This window comes from Typopeltis vanoorti, chromosome 13 (assembly GCF_054136105.1).
Source record: "Typopeltis vanoorti isolate ZY-2024b chromosome 13, IOZ_Tvanoo_1.0, whole genome shotgun sequence".
Lineage (NCBI taxonomy): Eukaryota > Metazoa > Arthropoda > Arachnida > Uropygi > Thelyphonidae > Typopeltis > Typopeltis vanoorti.
Window position 1 is genome coordinate 114,022,928 of NC_143561.1, and position 16,592 is coordinate 114,039,519.

Genomic DNA, 16,592 nt, shown 5'->3' on the forward strand with positions numbered 1-16,592 from the left:
GATAGGAATCACAATTGCTTTTTTCCATTCTATTGGGGGGATACCAGTTGAATAAATTTTATTTAAAAATAATAAGAATCTTTCTTTGAATTTAGTTCCTTCATATTTATATAGTTTTGAACCTAGTTTATCTTCTCCAGGTGATTTTCCGTTTCTTGTTTCTTTCAGGCTGATTTCTAATTCTTCTTTAGTTATTTCCTTTTCATTTTCGTTAATTGTTTGCCAGTTGTCTTTTTTAAAATATTTGTCTATCCACAATTCTGTGTAGTAATTTAGAAATTATTCTAATTTCAATTCAGTGTTTAATTTTATGTTTTCTTTGATATATCTGCATTAGTGTTTCAAAATCTTATATACATTGGGTCTTATTTTATATAAATCATGTTCTAAATTAGAAACAAATTTATTCCATGATTCTCTATGTCTTTTTCTGACTTCTCTTTTAGCTATGGCTCTTATTCTTTTATATTCTATTTCATCTTCTAATCTTTTACTGCTTAACCATTTGTGATAGGCTTCTTTTTTTCTTTTTGATTATTTCTTTGATTGTATCATCTTAGATCTTCAGTTTTTTCCTTTTATTGAATTTTTTGGTCTTTCCTAAGCTTTCATTTGCTGCTGCATTTAGTATCGTTTTTATATTAAGGCATTCTATTTCTATTTCTTCATTTTGTTTTATTTTGTCTAGCTGTTGGTTAATTCTTTGTTCATATTGCCATTGTAAATTTGTGTCATTCAATAGTCTAGTTTTATAAACAAATGTTTCAATTTTTCTTTCTGTTCTTGTTACTTGTAGCCATTTAGGTGGTAATCTTAATTTTATTTTAACAAGGAAGTGGTCACTGCTTATTTCATATCCTCTGTGAACGCTAACATCTAGTGAAAATTTTGATGTCTTTTCGTTTTGTATAAAGTAATCTAATATTGATTTCCATCCTCTTGCTGCCCAAGTATATTTCTGTATGTCTTTATGTTTATAAAAGGAATTCATTATTTTTAGGTTATTATAAATTACAAAGTCAATCAATTTTTTACCATTCCTGTTTAGAGTATGTTCTCCATGTATTCTTATATTATTATTAATTTTTGTGTTTTTAAGTCTCCTGCTAAAATTACGTAATCATTTTTTTTAAATTTTATTATATATGTTTTGTAGCTGATTATAAAAATCAGTATTATCTTGTTCTCTTCCCTCTTCTGGGGCATATAAACCAATTATTGTTAAATAGCCTCTATCTATTTTTATTCTAGCTTCTATTATTCTTTCATTCCATAATTTATAATGTTTTAACTGTTTTGAAAGGGAGTTATGAATCCAAATCATGACTCCTGCTTGTGCTCTTTGGTCTCTGTCAACTTCGCTGTATATCACATTAAAATTTTCAGTTCTCATGGTTCCTTTTAATTTCTTTTTTGTTTCAGTGATTACTGCTATTTTAAAATTTCTTTAATTTAATAATTGGTCTAATTCTATTTCTTTATATGCTATTCCTCTTACATTCCAGTTTGCTATGTGTATTATATTTTGTCGTTTCCATTTTTGTTTTACCTTTTCCATTCCAGGGTCGTTTCCTATAGATTCAATCCGATTATCTTTTTCTGTCAGCTTACTAGTAGAATTATGTTCTCCATGTCAGGGGACTAGCCTGACGATGGAATAGTTCAGTGGTAGGGCTGCTACCTTAAGGCTTCTGAACTAGCCTTCTTCCAAATTTAAACCCATAGGTGGAATAGGGTATATTGAAGGGGGAAAGAGTAGATTATAGAAGAATTATAGTAAGGTTTATAGAGAGGGCATAGTTGTAAGGCCAGAAATGAAAAGACCCCATGACCCTCGAGTACTCTAATAGCATAGGGGTCATAAAATAAGAAGAGTTGGCTGATTAGGCCTTATGGGAAAGATTAAAGTAAGTGGATCTTTCTCAAAGTAGTAGAAGGAGAGGATAGATCCAGCTAGGGGCCCATGGGAGTGCCACTTCCCTTACAATCAAGTTGATTGCCCCTTATGGCCCTGTTGGTCCACGAGTCCTTATTCAGTATATTCGGACCATCCCACCAAGTATACACACACACATGCACGCACGCACGCACACACGGTGGGCTCCCCTATCCGTCACCCAGGGGACGCACTCTCTAAGAGTTGTAGGGTCCCCCGGGAGTTCTTTCTTTTAAAATAAAATATCATTGTCTTAAATAATTAAAGTAAAAAAAAAAGCCAATGACATAATACAAGGGGTACTCCTTAAGAAAGTCAAAATAGCCATATATGTTATTACACTAATGTTTTCTGCATTTGGCACCATGTCTCAAGACATTAAACTCCTTCCACAAATCAAAAACTGCAACACTCTTATAACCTACCAAATTTCACACATACAAGGAAATGTTAGAACACCACAATAGTACACAACTGTTGTTTAGTGAAATGGACACAGGTTCCACGATTAGATTATTATGGGCAAGACTACAGGAACACTTCTGTTATTGCAATATACAATCCCAGAATGTAATAAGAAGTGTAAAAACCAAAATGAAAACAAAATACCTGGAAAACAGAAATCGCAGCCCACACTCTTGAACAGAAACATACCCTGCAAATTGAAAAAGCCATAATATTAGACATATAGAAAAACAAAACAATGCCAAGGATATCGGAAAATATAGCCATTAAATGTGACAAAACTTCCATAAACATTCACTACCCCTATGTAATCTCAGAGAGTTGGAAGCTCCACAAAATGAAAATTAGGTCAAGATTTCCACCACTGGAAAGCAACACAAATAAACCTGAGGCAAAATTACTAAACCAACATGATATGCCTCCACTTTGCCTATGAGTTGTGAAGACGGCACTCAGTTGAAACAGCTCACACCCTGTAACTCCCACATCTAATCTTCATTCATTATATTTTCTTTCTCCTTTTTCCAAAAAATTTTATAGTGCATCCTTGATAATTCAGCTTCATTTCACATATCTTTATTTTCCTCTTCCCACATATTTCTTTCTCTGCATTTTCTGCCCCCCCCTCCTTTTATTTATATTTCAGTTCAGTTATATAATAATTTTTATCGTTATACTCCTGATGCATTAATGATTTAATCATTAATGCCTTAAATAAATTGGAGTAAAAAAGCCAATGATGTAATACAACGGCTACTCCTTAAGAAAATAGGCAAAATAACCATAAAATGTTAATACACTGATGTTTTCTGCATTTGGCACCATGTCTCAAGACACATTAGACTCCTCCATCTCAACAGACAGCTTCCCTGATATCAGTTCACTATAAACAAGAAAATAATAATAGCCTGCATTTTCTAGATACTCTGTTTTCTCATGTTTTCCCAATGTCATCCTCTATTTCTCAGTTTGCAGAAAACAGACTACACAGGTATATACATACACAAACTTTCCCTTCCGCCCCTCTCCAGTAATATGGTGTTAATTATCAACACCCTTTTGTAACAGAGCCTCTGATCTCTGTTCTCCCCAGGCAGAACTTACAGGTGAACTCTCCTTTATTCACCAGTCTTTCTTATCTAATGGTTACACTTCCAAAAAATCAACAAATTAATTGTTCTCTCCATTTCCTCACATCCCTCGCAACATACCTGTTATAATAATGCTGTCATTGTTCTCTATATCTTCAGCATCTTGGAAAATAATAGCCAGAACTTTAAAAAGGATAATCTATACATTGCATTTAAACCTTATTCAAAGCTGGCTGCACTCATCTGCTTTCCCAAGGATCCTCTGTTCCAGATGTTGACAGAGTTTCTTGTTCCTGCAAATTATCATATTATGGTCAAGCTGGGAGATCTCATAACATCTGCCTAAAAGAACATAAAAAAAAATATCTCCCACCATAAGTATGGTCAGTCTGGTCTAGCCGACCATGCCGTGGATACCTTGCAAAGAATCATATGGAAGGAAACTACTATGCTTCACCATAACAAATACAAATTTGAAAGACCTTTATTACAATCAACAGCAGATTTAAAAAAAAAAAAATCTAATCTTAATAAATATGACTGTATTAAACTTCCCAAGATTTGGGAAACTAATTCTTGGGCTTCCCACCCAACTCAGGCCACTCTTGGGACTTCAGGCTTTCAGTCTAATCTTTTCCACTTATCGTTTTGTGCAATTTTAATATTGATGAAATGTGTTGTTTAATTATTTATATGTGCTGTATTTATCCATTAAAGCTTATAACGAGCCCATCTCCATTTTGAATGCATAATATAACTGATGATATATTGTACACCTGTTTTCTATCTTATCAAATGGGATGGTATCCTGTCATTAAGTGTCATACCAATGTTATTCCTTTCCATTCTTCTCTGGATAACTTTCAATTTGTGAATCATTTTGAGTTAAGTTCTGGGTTTCACTGTCATATGTAATTATAGGTAAGACACATTGATCAAGAGCTTTCCTCTTCAAATTAATGGGAATATCACCATTGAAGATCTTTCAACCTTCCAAAAGTGATCTGGTCTAGCTACATCCTCCTTTTTATTTCTTCATCTTTAATTTTTATAATTTGTCCCAGAAAAAATGAATCTACCCTCTCCACTTTTCTATCTTCCAGGTAGAGAAGTACACTATAGCAGAGAGAGAGAGAGAGAGAGTAAAGGGTGACTGTGGTGATGGGATAACCTCAAAGAGTGGAGAATTGTTATGGTTGTATGCTAATGTATGGAGTGTCAGAAATAAAGGGACTGAGTCTGTAGCATTGATTGAATCAGCAATCAATATTGCTGATTCAATTGTCAGAACTTGAAATGGTAAGATAGAATTTTCTGGAAGGATAGGAAGATGAGAGGGGAGTATTGTTGTTGGTAGCAGAGGAATTGTGTCCTTCAAGAGTTGAAGTGGAAAATAGTAGTACATGTGAAGATTTGAACTAAATAATTATGCTTAAAAGTCTTCAGGATAACAATTTGCAAAATATGGAACAGAGGGACTACCAATGATTGTTCCTTAAAATTTCAATGGATCTTAACGAATCCATCGAGAATTATTCACCATTCTACACTAGATACTGAATGGAAATTTGTTTTATGTGAATAACATTCTGTTATAATATAAATTCAGCTCCTTCCACTGTACTTATGATATAATGTGATAACACTATGAAATGCTTGCATGATTTATGTTGTACATAAATGATATAGGAAATAATTTGAAGGGAGATATTCAGTTGTTTGCTGGTAATGCAAAGTTGGGTAGAGTAATAGTTAATCAAGGTCTTTAAAGAGCTTGCAGGATGATTTAAATAAGCTTGACAGTATGGGCAAAATGGATGTCAATTTAATTTGGGAAAGTGTGAAGTTATGCATTATAGAAATCAAAAATTATGCCGTGTACCATTTTGAGGAAACTGTACTCTAGGAAATTGATGAAGCTAATAGGGATGTGGTGTGGTAGTAGATAGAGTTGAAGTTTAGGGGGCATGCTAAAGTAACCAGGGTAGCTCACATGATTACTTTTTATTGAAGAACGCACAAGCACAGATAAGGGAGTTATCATTCCTCTTTATAAAACCTTGATACAACTACATCTGGATTATTCTGCTCAGGTCTGGTCACCTGTGTTTCTTGGTGATAAGGAAGTTGTGGGAGGATCCAGAGGTGAGTGACAAAATGGTGAGTAGTTTGTGGATTGCAAAAGTTAGTTGATAGATGAAGAGGAATGATAAAAACATTTAAGTTACTTAAAGGATTTCATAAAATTGATGCAGGGGAAATATTTCAGCACTTGGTTAGAGGGGGCAGAACAAGAGTTCATTGCTGGAAGTTGGGTAGGAGTGTGGTTAGCAAGGGCATGAATAATAGATTTTTTGCTTGAAGAGTGGTGAGTGAATGAAATGGGGTTACCTGAATCAGTTGTGAGTGATTTGTCTGTGTCTGTTAATGGTTTCAAGGAGAGATGTGATAGATATTGTGTTGATCTTTCATAATGGATCTTAGGACTCTATGGAAGTGCCCATGCAATAATAAGGATTTTATATTAGTTGGGAAGTTTTTTCACTGTAGCTTTGTTCCTGTTGTTCTGTACTACTGTTTTGTTAATTAGATGTTTTTATAATTTCAGATGTTTCATATAATTAATTTTGTTCCTTGATGATTTACTGAAACATTTATTGAAAATAAACATATTTGCATTGAATAATTTTATATGTTAATTTTGATAAACTTAATTATTTACTGTATTTATAAAGCTTTGCCTGAAATCACAGTGCATGAGTCTGTGTACTTCTGTTATAGGGCTATTTTCAGTTGAAAGCTAATCCTGGAGCTTGGATGCTAAGGTTGAGACAAGGTCGTTCAACTGATATATATGATATAGTGAGGTAAAGTATTTTAAACAAAATATCTAAATTTGAAATTATATAATATGTATTGGATTACCATTCTTAGGATTTTTGTACCATTTTTTATTTTCAAAAAAAAGAAGATGGATGGAGAGGGACCTGAATGGCATAGCCATATAAGTTTTGTACAGTGTCATCATTCATCGTTGCACCCAGTGAATCAGAGTTGATGTGAATCTGACTTATGTGCTGTTGATTGTCATCATTTAAAACACATGGTATTGCTTTGTCTAATTTTACCACTAAAAATGCTTTGAATAAAACCAAAATTTTGATCATTTGACATAATTGTCATAATGAGAAATAACAAATAAACCTCTCTGCTCAGTGTTCCATAAAAATTCCATAAATGGCTATACCATTTATGCATTTAATTATCATTGTTCTATTTATGCAAGCATACATGAGAAGGAACTAAGAAAAACTTGGGAGGATAAGTAAGAAGAGATCTGAAGTACTTGCTGTAAGCAATGACCTAAAGCCAATTGTTTATCTACTAATCAGAATATGAGGCAGTCCTCTCCACTTCAGGCACACTGTTGAGGCCATCTGTCCTCTTGATAACACAGGCTATATCTTGTACAGGTTTCATTTCTAGCAGAATTTCAGCCTTGTATCCATTGGCATTACAATACCACCACCACCAATTGGGAAGACCTCCAGGACTTCAACAGGTTTTTTCCGTGGTTAACTGTTGTTTCCAATCTTTACATTTGATTACAGAAATTATTCATTTTGAAATGAGGACTTTCATTTCCCACCCAATATCCAAGCCAAGGTTTTTCAAGAATGTGCCAGAGTAGTCAAAGAAAGAAAGAAAATTATGAATAAAAAAAGAAGGAAGAAAAAGAAACAGTATATTTCTAGTAGCTTGAGATAAAAACTGCAGTTTCATTCTAGCTTTTCTTGGACGAGACATAAACGATGTTATACCATATGTCCCAGAATTTATTACAAGAACACCACAACAGCTCCCTTATCAAAATTTATTATTAAAAATGCCACTGAACTCTTCAGGTATATAAAACAAATAACCTATCATGTTATCTGACAATATTCTCTTTTCATTTGATGTTTCTTTCATAATTATGTACCAATGTTGACATGCCCAAAACTAGACATTATCCACATATTGTTCATAAATAGCCACAGCCTATCAGAACATACAAAATTATCCCCTTCAGATATCCATCACTTTTTAAGGTAGTAATCTCACTAAATTTTAAATTATTATCATGTGAGTCATGAAGTCAGAAGCCTCATCCCAGAAGACTAACCTTTTATATGCAAAACTTATCATACCTCTCAACTAATTCTGGCAATCCATTCCACTTATTCACCAGTCTCCAAGCAAAAAATCTAGTCAGCACACACTTTCCACATTCTTACTCAACTTCCAGGAGTAAACCTTACTTCTCTCACTCTCTATTTGATAATAAGTTTAATAATCATTTAAACTTTGTAACTTACACACTTTCAATCTGTCCTGATAGGGAGCATTCCATAGACCTGACATCAGCTTGATCACTTATCTTAATCCTCTCTGCCACCTCCTGATTCCCAAGAATATCAGGGGATCAAATCTGTGCACAGTAATCGAGATGTGGCTGAATTATAATGATCTCCTGATCATTATTTGTTTGTGTATTTTTAACATCCAAGTAATCCTTTGAGCTATTTTGCAATATGCTCTATGTCCCCTGTTACTTCCAAGTCTCTAGCCTCACCAATTTCCTGTAGTCCTATCAGTGTGACGCATAGTATTTAATCTTTTCAACTTGAAGTGCATAACCCAAACATTTTGCAAGATTAAATTGACAACCATTATCTAATTTATTTAAATCATCCTGCAGGATATATAATGGAAAGGATGACAGAATAATCAGAAATAGAAAGTATAATAAACAAAATTAAGGAATATTATGAAGACCTTTATGGATATAAAGAAAGAAAATTAGAGATAATTGGCTTCAAGAAGCGTTATCAACCGGACTTATCAATAGTTATGAGAGAAGTGAGAGAAGAGAAGACATAGAAGCAGAAGAAGATGGGAAATAAGCAGAATTGTTGAAATTTGGAGGGAAAGGCAGTGGCTGGCCTGCTTGACAAGACTATTCACACTTTGTTTAAAACAGAATAATCCTAGAAGCATGGAACAATGCATTAATAATAATAAAAAATTATTAATAATATTATTATAATTATTATTAATAAAAAAGGAAATGAGAAAATTAAAAATTATATGCCCATTAGTTTATTACCAGCAGTATACAAAATATTTACGAAAGCAATAAATAACAGAATAATATAACAGCTAGAGTACAAGCAATCAGAAGAACAGGCAGGGTTTAGATGTAATTACAGAGCCATTGATCATATCTGTAGTCTTAGGTAAATTATAGAAAAGATAAATGAATATAATAAACATGTCTTTTAGCATTTGTGGACTTCGAAAAAGAATGATTACATCAAAAGCTTAGCTATCTTGGAATCCCTATTAAAACAGGGAATACAAGAAACATAAGCCTTGAAATTCATATCACCTCTGTTATTAAACTGCATAAGAAAATTGAAAAATTTCCAGTAAATGGAGGGATAAGACAGTGAAATACAATATCTTCCAAACTCTCTACATTTGCCTTAGAGGAACTTATTCATCATCTAAACTGTAAGAATGGAAGAATTTCATGGAAAGATTCTAACTTATCTGTATTTTGCTGATGATTATGAATCATCATAAGATGAAGAAAAGCTACAAATAAAGTTAAGAGAATTACCTCAAGTGTCTAGTCAAATTGGGTTGAAGATAAATATAAACAAAATGAAAGTAATGATGAATGACAATTTAATGCCAAAAAAAAAAAAAAAAAAAAAAAGAATTATACTGGAAGATAGAGATAGCCCTCACCCCTTCTTAGTGGCCTTCAGTCTCAGCTTTCAAGAATGCCCTATCATCCTTTCCCCACCCTCCATAAATTGAAATCATGTATAACCCTTTCAGAAGTTTGTAAGTCTCAATCATATCTCCCCTCTTTCTCCTATGTGCTAGTATCTGCAGTCTACAAATTCTCAATCTGTATTCATAATCAGTATTCCACAATCCTGATGTCATTTGTAACACTCGCCTTTGCACTCTCTCTCCAATATATCAGAATCACAATGGAAACCAGGAGACCAGACCTGTGCACAATAGTCCAAGTGAGGGCTTATCAAAGCCTTGTAAAGAGGCAAAATAACATCTTTATCTTTACATGTGAATGTTTTCAGCATTGCAGTTATCATTTGAGTTGTATTTGCAATCTTTGCCACATGGCCCCTGAACTTCAACTTCCTATCTAAACACCCCAAGATCCCTAGCCTCATCAGTTTAATGTGCAAATGAGTAAGTGAAACAATTCAAATTATAACAGACAAAGGATCTATAGTCCTAATTTGGCACCCTGTAATGTTGTATAAAAAAAAAAAATTAAAGCTATGTAGGAGTTGATCTTAAAATAACAATCTCCTAAATTTTTGGCAAATTAATGCAGCCATGGCTGAGTCTAAAAATAATCTTTTTGATCTGTAATGACTTCTAACTAATACATTTGATTTCTTCCATCTAATCCTGTCTGGAATAGGGTGGCTAAAGCATGTCTGCCATTCCTGACTTGCCATAATAATGGTTGTGAATGTATTTTTTTTGTTCTCCAAGTCAAATGTTAACAGATCTTCCTGTTTACCATAGTAAGCCAAGTCACACTCACAAGAACTTCACCATTCTTCATAGAGGATAGAATTTATCCTTAGGAGAACTGATCAGAGTTACTAATTTAACATGTGGTGTGAAGGCTATGTTTTATTAGTACTTTGGCTATCTTTTCTGATGTATCTCTAACATATGGAAGAGTGTGATGTTTTGTTTGTGTGTGTTAATTAGAGGAGGGAGAAGTAATGGGCTATGTAGTCTGTTATCTATTTTGTAAGAATTGTAGCCATTGACCAAGAAAGTATAGTACAGATATTTAAGTTCTGTGGAAAGAGCTGTATCATTAGAACAAATTGGTCTGGCTCTGTGTGTAAGTTTTTATTATACCATACTGTTGGCCTGATGATGATGTGAACCTAAGGCTTACGATGCTTCTCTTTCAGTTACTGACAGTGGACCTCACGTAGTGACAAATCCTAGTAAGAGAAGAATAAGAACCCGAAGACAAAGTCCTTCTCAATGTTTCACCTTATAAAGGCTCGGACTTCTGTTGTAAGCATGCACACACCTCTCAAAACTTCCATATATGATCATCCGAACATGTCATACTTCGGACATCTTTTGAAATTACCATATATGGACATGAGTTAACAGTCTTACATAATGACATCTTGTACCACATTATTTTAATAAAGGTTCATGGTTAAGTTATTACAAATACAAGATTATTACAGACAAAATTTGACATTTCTTTACGTGCAATCTCCTTAGAAAAACATGTAAAAGCAAACATAATAAGTTACATATCATGAGAGATTTTACAGCCACATTTTGCCATCTTCAAGATAATTATTGTCTATAATCTTTCCAAACTCTTTCCATGATTATTTCCTTTTATCTATTTTTACACATAGTTTATCATTCTTAGTTTTTCTCTATTTTCTCAGAATATCTGCTAACTTGGAGAAATGTCAATATTATTTCTTCTTTGTCCAGACTGCCTCTTTAATATTATGTCCACCATGAAGTTTTGATAAAATTAGGAAATCTACCCTTGCATATTACCTCATCACATGCCTTTTTTGCTGAATCTGTTATTGTTTTCTTTATGTTTTGACACTAGGCCTTAAAATATTCATGCTTACTTGAACTGGATTGGGATGATTTCATCAGCATCAAATTCCTGATACGTACCCTCAGAAAGTGTTCAGAGTGAATTAATAAGTAAGGACCCCGTTTTCTACAATGTCTGCAAAATGAGAGACAAGAAGCTGAGTGTAATGTTATGAGCAAAACTAAGGATAGAATTATATATTAATGAGAGCTCGTTTACATATTGATAGGGTAGTGATTATGTGATTGATTGAGAGTGACAGAATCCCTATTGGTGAGCCACCACATAACAGAGAACTAATGTTAATGACTTCCAGATCAGTTTTAAAAACTAAGGTATCATTGGATATTTTTACTGCTAAGTTTGGAATGCATTTACTTCCTTTGTTATAGAGCAGATGCAGATAAATACGAAAGATTCTAAGAGAGACTGTTTAGGAAGGGCAATAGATCAACAGCACAAGTTTTTGAGCATAACTGGGGGATAGCATTAAAATAGGTAAGGCTATTTTTGCATTATCTAATGCCAGAACTCCTATTGTCCATGCTGTTCAGTGTTTTTCTGATAGCTTTATGGTGAAAGACCAGAGGAGCCACAAAATCTACGTTTCTTGAGATTTAGGAGGTGATTTGTTAAGTCATATATACTGGAATTGAGGTACCAGAAGGTCTGCTTTGTTATGATGGTAATGTTTGTATGACAGAACTGGAAGAATAAAGGAATTGTTCCCAATTGCTTTAATAAACGAGTGGTTTCACTAAGGCCACATTGCACTGAAACCACATTACTGAGCCTTCATTGTGGACTGACTATGAATCTAGAGTTTTTGTTTTGTGCCAATCATTATATGCTACTGCTACATCACTTTCATCTCATTTAATAAATTGTAAGGTAATTACCTAGAAGGATTCAGAATAGTTTTATACTCATTTTTAATCATCTTTTTGATCTTAAATTTTCTGCTGTGGTACTTTTCCTATACATGTATGGTTTTTAATAGACTCAAGTTTGCTGCTTTCAGGGTGTGACTTTTATGTTCTATTAAATAATACAAATATTATTATGACTATTTCAAATCTTCAACTTATGATTGTAGATTTGTAATATCAATGCCAGCCATTGCATCGATTGCAGATCAATGCAATGGCTCTTTCTTTCTACCAGGAGAGATCGAGCCAACATATATTCCAGTTGCCTGGTTATTTGTATACGGTAGTAAATAAACATAATACTGGCATGGTTGTGGTCAAATTTTTGTGACATATTTCATAGTAAAAAAACTGTTATATATATATATATATGAAAATTTGTAACGTTTATGCCAACAAAAATATGCTATAGTTATCTGGGAAAGAAACAAAAGCATATCCATTATATCAGAGCACAAGTATTATAGAAAAATGAGATCTGGATTTACAAAATGAGTGTGTTGGATGTTCTGCTTTACATAGATAAATACATATGAACATTCATATGTAAAACGGCAGAAGAAATAAAGAGCACTTTGCATGTCTTTTATATTCATCTTTTGGACAGCAAAAATCATGAGAATATATAGACAAAACTTTAGGTGGATGCTTGGTGAGGAGGAAGTCAAACATCAGTTCACAAATGTGATTTTGTGCTGCAGGTGATAATGGGTTTCATCGAGGTTGCCTTTTAAATAGCCAGGTGACGAAATGTAATTTCAATTTTTTTATTTTTTTCACATCCCAGAAGATTATGTTTATGACTTGTTATAATTGAGAAAAAATTTGAAGATAAGGTAGGAATATGCTCCTTTCAGATTGTTTGCACAATTGAAAGGAATTCCATAGATTGGTGACTATTCATCTATAAAACAGCAAAACAAATGAGGTGAGCATCTGTCATGTCTTTCAGCAGCTAGAAATGAAACATTTAAGAATGACAATTAGTGGGAAATGGAAACAAAAATTAATGATTAACATAATTAAATAAAATACAGTAAGAGAGTAAATGATATAGCAGCAGTAAAACACAGACTTACAGACATGGTCAATGATGAATAAAGTTAATAGAATTTGGAAAAACAATAAAATTCATACAGCTCTAAAAATAAAATTATATGAAAGTATAACACTACAAACAGCACTGTATAGGGCAGAAACTTGGACCTTAAAAAAAGAAGCAGAGAGGAAACTGTTCACATTTTGAAATGAAATGCCAATAGTGGAAGGCTCTTATCCATGAGGTACTCAACCCATCTTGAGGATGAGAAAGAAGAAAGGAGTCACAATTGAGATTAACTCTCAGTCTGGTAAATGTAAAATTTTGTTCTTTGAGGTTTATCTCAATACTTTTGAGCTTTCCCTCATATAAATAAAAAGAAAAGAAAACTTCATTACTTTTTATACATAATATATCAGGTAATGAAATCTGGTAGTATATTAATATCAAATATAATTATTCAATAGCATATGCTTTCATGTTTTTTTTTTTCATATTTTTAATGTGGAAATATGTAATTTTTGTTCGTATCATGCTATTCATTTAACACTATGGGGAACTGGACGATGATACTTATTTGTGCCTATGGTCTCACAAAAGGTTCTACTAAGGTAGAAGTGGAGGAATTTTTTTGAGGCTTTAGAGAAAGCAGCTGACACAATAAAAAAGGAAAAGTTGGACCTTGTTGGGGATCTAAATAGCAGAGTAGGAAATGATTGTCAGACATACAAAAATATATTGGGACAATTTGGAGAAAAGAGCAAAGCTAATAATAATGGCAAATACCTGTTGGATTTCTATTCAGGACATGGACTGGTTATTACTAACACAATGTTCCAACATAAAAATGTGCACAAATTCACATGGAGAGAAGAGGCAAGAAATAAAAAAATGTCTCATTGACTCTGTTATTGTTGATAGTAATGTTTTCTCCCTGGTGCATGACACCATAGTGTACAGAGGATTTGAAATTGGAAGTGATCACCATTTAGTCTTGAGCAGAATAAAATTGAATTTCATATTGAAAAGAATAACATGTAAGAAAGTTTTAAAGCGAATAAAAGTTGAACAGCTCTCAGATGTGAACTGTAGACTACAATAACCAAAGATTATAAAAAAAAATGAGAGAGTTTGAGAATAGGAACCAATCCTTGGAGATTCAGTGGCAAACACCCTGAAGAAAACACTGATTGATTCAGCCAGAGAGACATGTGGTGAGGTTGTCTGTAAGGATAGAAAAATCAGAACTCCATGGTGGACACAGGAAGTTAAAGAGGTGAAAGAAAATTAGAAAGCATATCAAAAGTTCCTGGCAAATAAGTCAGCTTGTGCTTTTAGAGAATACAGAAACAAATGTAAAAAAGCCAAGCAATGTGTAAAACTAGCCAAACAAAAGTCATGGGAGGACTTTGGTAAGAAAATAGAAAATAAATATCAAGAAGGTGGCAAGTTATTCTGAAGGTTGTTGAAGAAGCTCAGAAATGGAGGAAAGGGTGCTGTAAAAGGAATCAGAGATGATAAAGATTACATGAAAACAGGAGAAAAAGATATCCTTGAAGTATGGAGAAATTACTTCGAAAAATTGCTAAATGAAACAAGCAGTGATGACAGCACAGCACAGTGGGAAAAAACACTTACCAGGCATGCAGTCAGGAATATATATCCATACTTGTAGTAGAAAAAGCCATTAAAAGTCTGAAATGTGGAAAGGCAGCAGGAGTAGATGATATTCAACCAGAAATGCTGAAGTATGGTGGTAAGGAAAGAACTTAACATTGTCATTGTTAGCAGAGCTAATCTTAGGTGGTATGGTTAATTAAACATAATGGGAAAGGAAAGATTAGCAAAATAAGTGTTCTCTGCCAAATTGGCAGGAAAAAGACCCAGAGGAAGACCAATATATAGGTGGATTAATACAGTAAAAAGTGCCTTAGAAGACAGAAACATAAGATCTGATAATGTTGTAGTCTTGACAGGTAACAGACTGATGAGGAAAATTGTAGATAGGAAGTAATGATGGCTAGTAGTATGATAGCACTACATGAAAAGTTACATCATTACTAACCTATATTACTTCTATTACTATATTACTAACCATCATTACTTCCTATCTACAATTTTCCTCATCATCAAATTCCTGATATATATCTTCAAGAGGTGTACAGGAATTTGATGATGATGAAATATGCAATTTTCATTGGAATTATGATATTCGTTTAACACTGTATGCAAGTATGTTATCTATTGCATTTGATCTATTCCAATTTATGGGTTTGGATAGGACCAAAATCTGAACTTTCTTATTTGGTTTGTTGTGAAAAGATGTGATACGTGTCGACATTTTTAATTACTAGCCATGAACTTTTTTCTCAGCCTTTCTTTGACCGGTTCCCGAGTTAGTCAATCTCGATCACTGGCAAGCAGGTTTTTTCCTCCAGGAAACTAGGTTTTTCGTCCTGTAAACTCAAAAAAATCAACTGTAGAACCCACTGTTTTTTCAGACAGTAACATATCCTAACAGGATATGTTATCTGAAAGCTGAGAGTTGTAATCCTATTTACTGGCAATGCCACCTATAATTAGTGACAGTCATGGGCCAGCAATCTCCGATTGGCTACTGGTGGAGAATGAACTGCCCACTCAGTCTCCAAAAGATAGATATGGTTAAAAGGCCTCGGCTACTCCCTACAAGGGAATAAAAGGCATTAGATTATTATTATTATTATATTTTTAATGCAATATGAATGAGTCACAGCTTAAGTTACATTTTTAATGAAGCTATTTCCTATATAATTAATTTCTTTTTTTTTTTCTATTCATTTTTTTTAGTCATGAAGGAACAGATTCACCACCTGGCTCAACTGAAGTTGTAGTAATTATAAGTAGTTTCAGAAGCCATATTTTAAAGATTAGAGTAAGTTGAATTTGAACTTTCTTTTTAAGCTAACAAACTGATAATCATATTTATCTTTAAATTGGATACATTGAGATTTAGAGTATAGTGGACAGTTTGAAAGTGATTCTTCAGATTGTGTGTTTTGTTAATTATTGTATCAGTGCACACTGGTATGAAAATAATGAAACTAATCTTTGGATTAGTTTCATTATTACTAACCTATTCCCCTTTTTTTATCATGGATCTCTGATTCAGATTCCTGATTCTGCCCCACCCTCTTTCTCTCCAAGAATATTCTAGCCTATTATTCAAATCATACTGAGGCAATTTTCAGTATGGATCTAGGTCCTCTGTTTCTTAAACTACTTCGAACCAGCCCCATTCATGCAAAACATTCGAACCATTCATGCAAAATATGAATAAACTCATGAAAATGAGTTTATTCATGTTTTGCATGTAAGTATGTTTTTGTACAAAAACCGTTATAATTGTTATTGTTGTTATTGTTATTATTATTATGGTATGCCCACAGATACGAGACCCTTT

At 33.3% G+C, this 16,592-nt stretch overlaps 1 protein-coding gene across 4 annotated transcripts in view; it reads left to right on the plus strand.

The window, feature by feature from the left end:
• Uggt (UDP-glucose-glycoprotein glucosyltransferase) overlaps positions 1 to 16,592 on the plus strand; it is an 835,069-nt gene that overhangs the window by 571,714 nt on the left and 246,763 nt on the right. For all 4 annotated transcript variants that reach the window (XM_090403047.1, XM_090403050.1, XM_090403049.1 and 1 more), the window contains exons 30-31: positions 6,274 to 6,359; positions 15,980 to 16,064. In XM_090403047.1, coding sequence (XP_090259173.1) covers positions 6,274 to 6,359; positions 15,980 to 16,064 — 171 coding nt within the window. The remainder of the gene's footprint in view (positions 1 to 6,273; positions 6,360 to 15,979; positions 16,065 to 16,592) is intronic.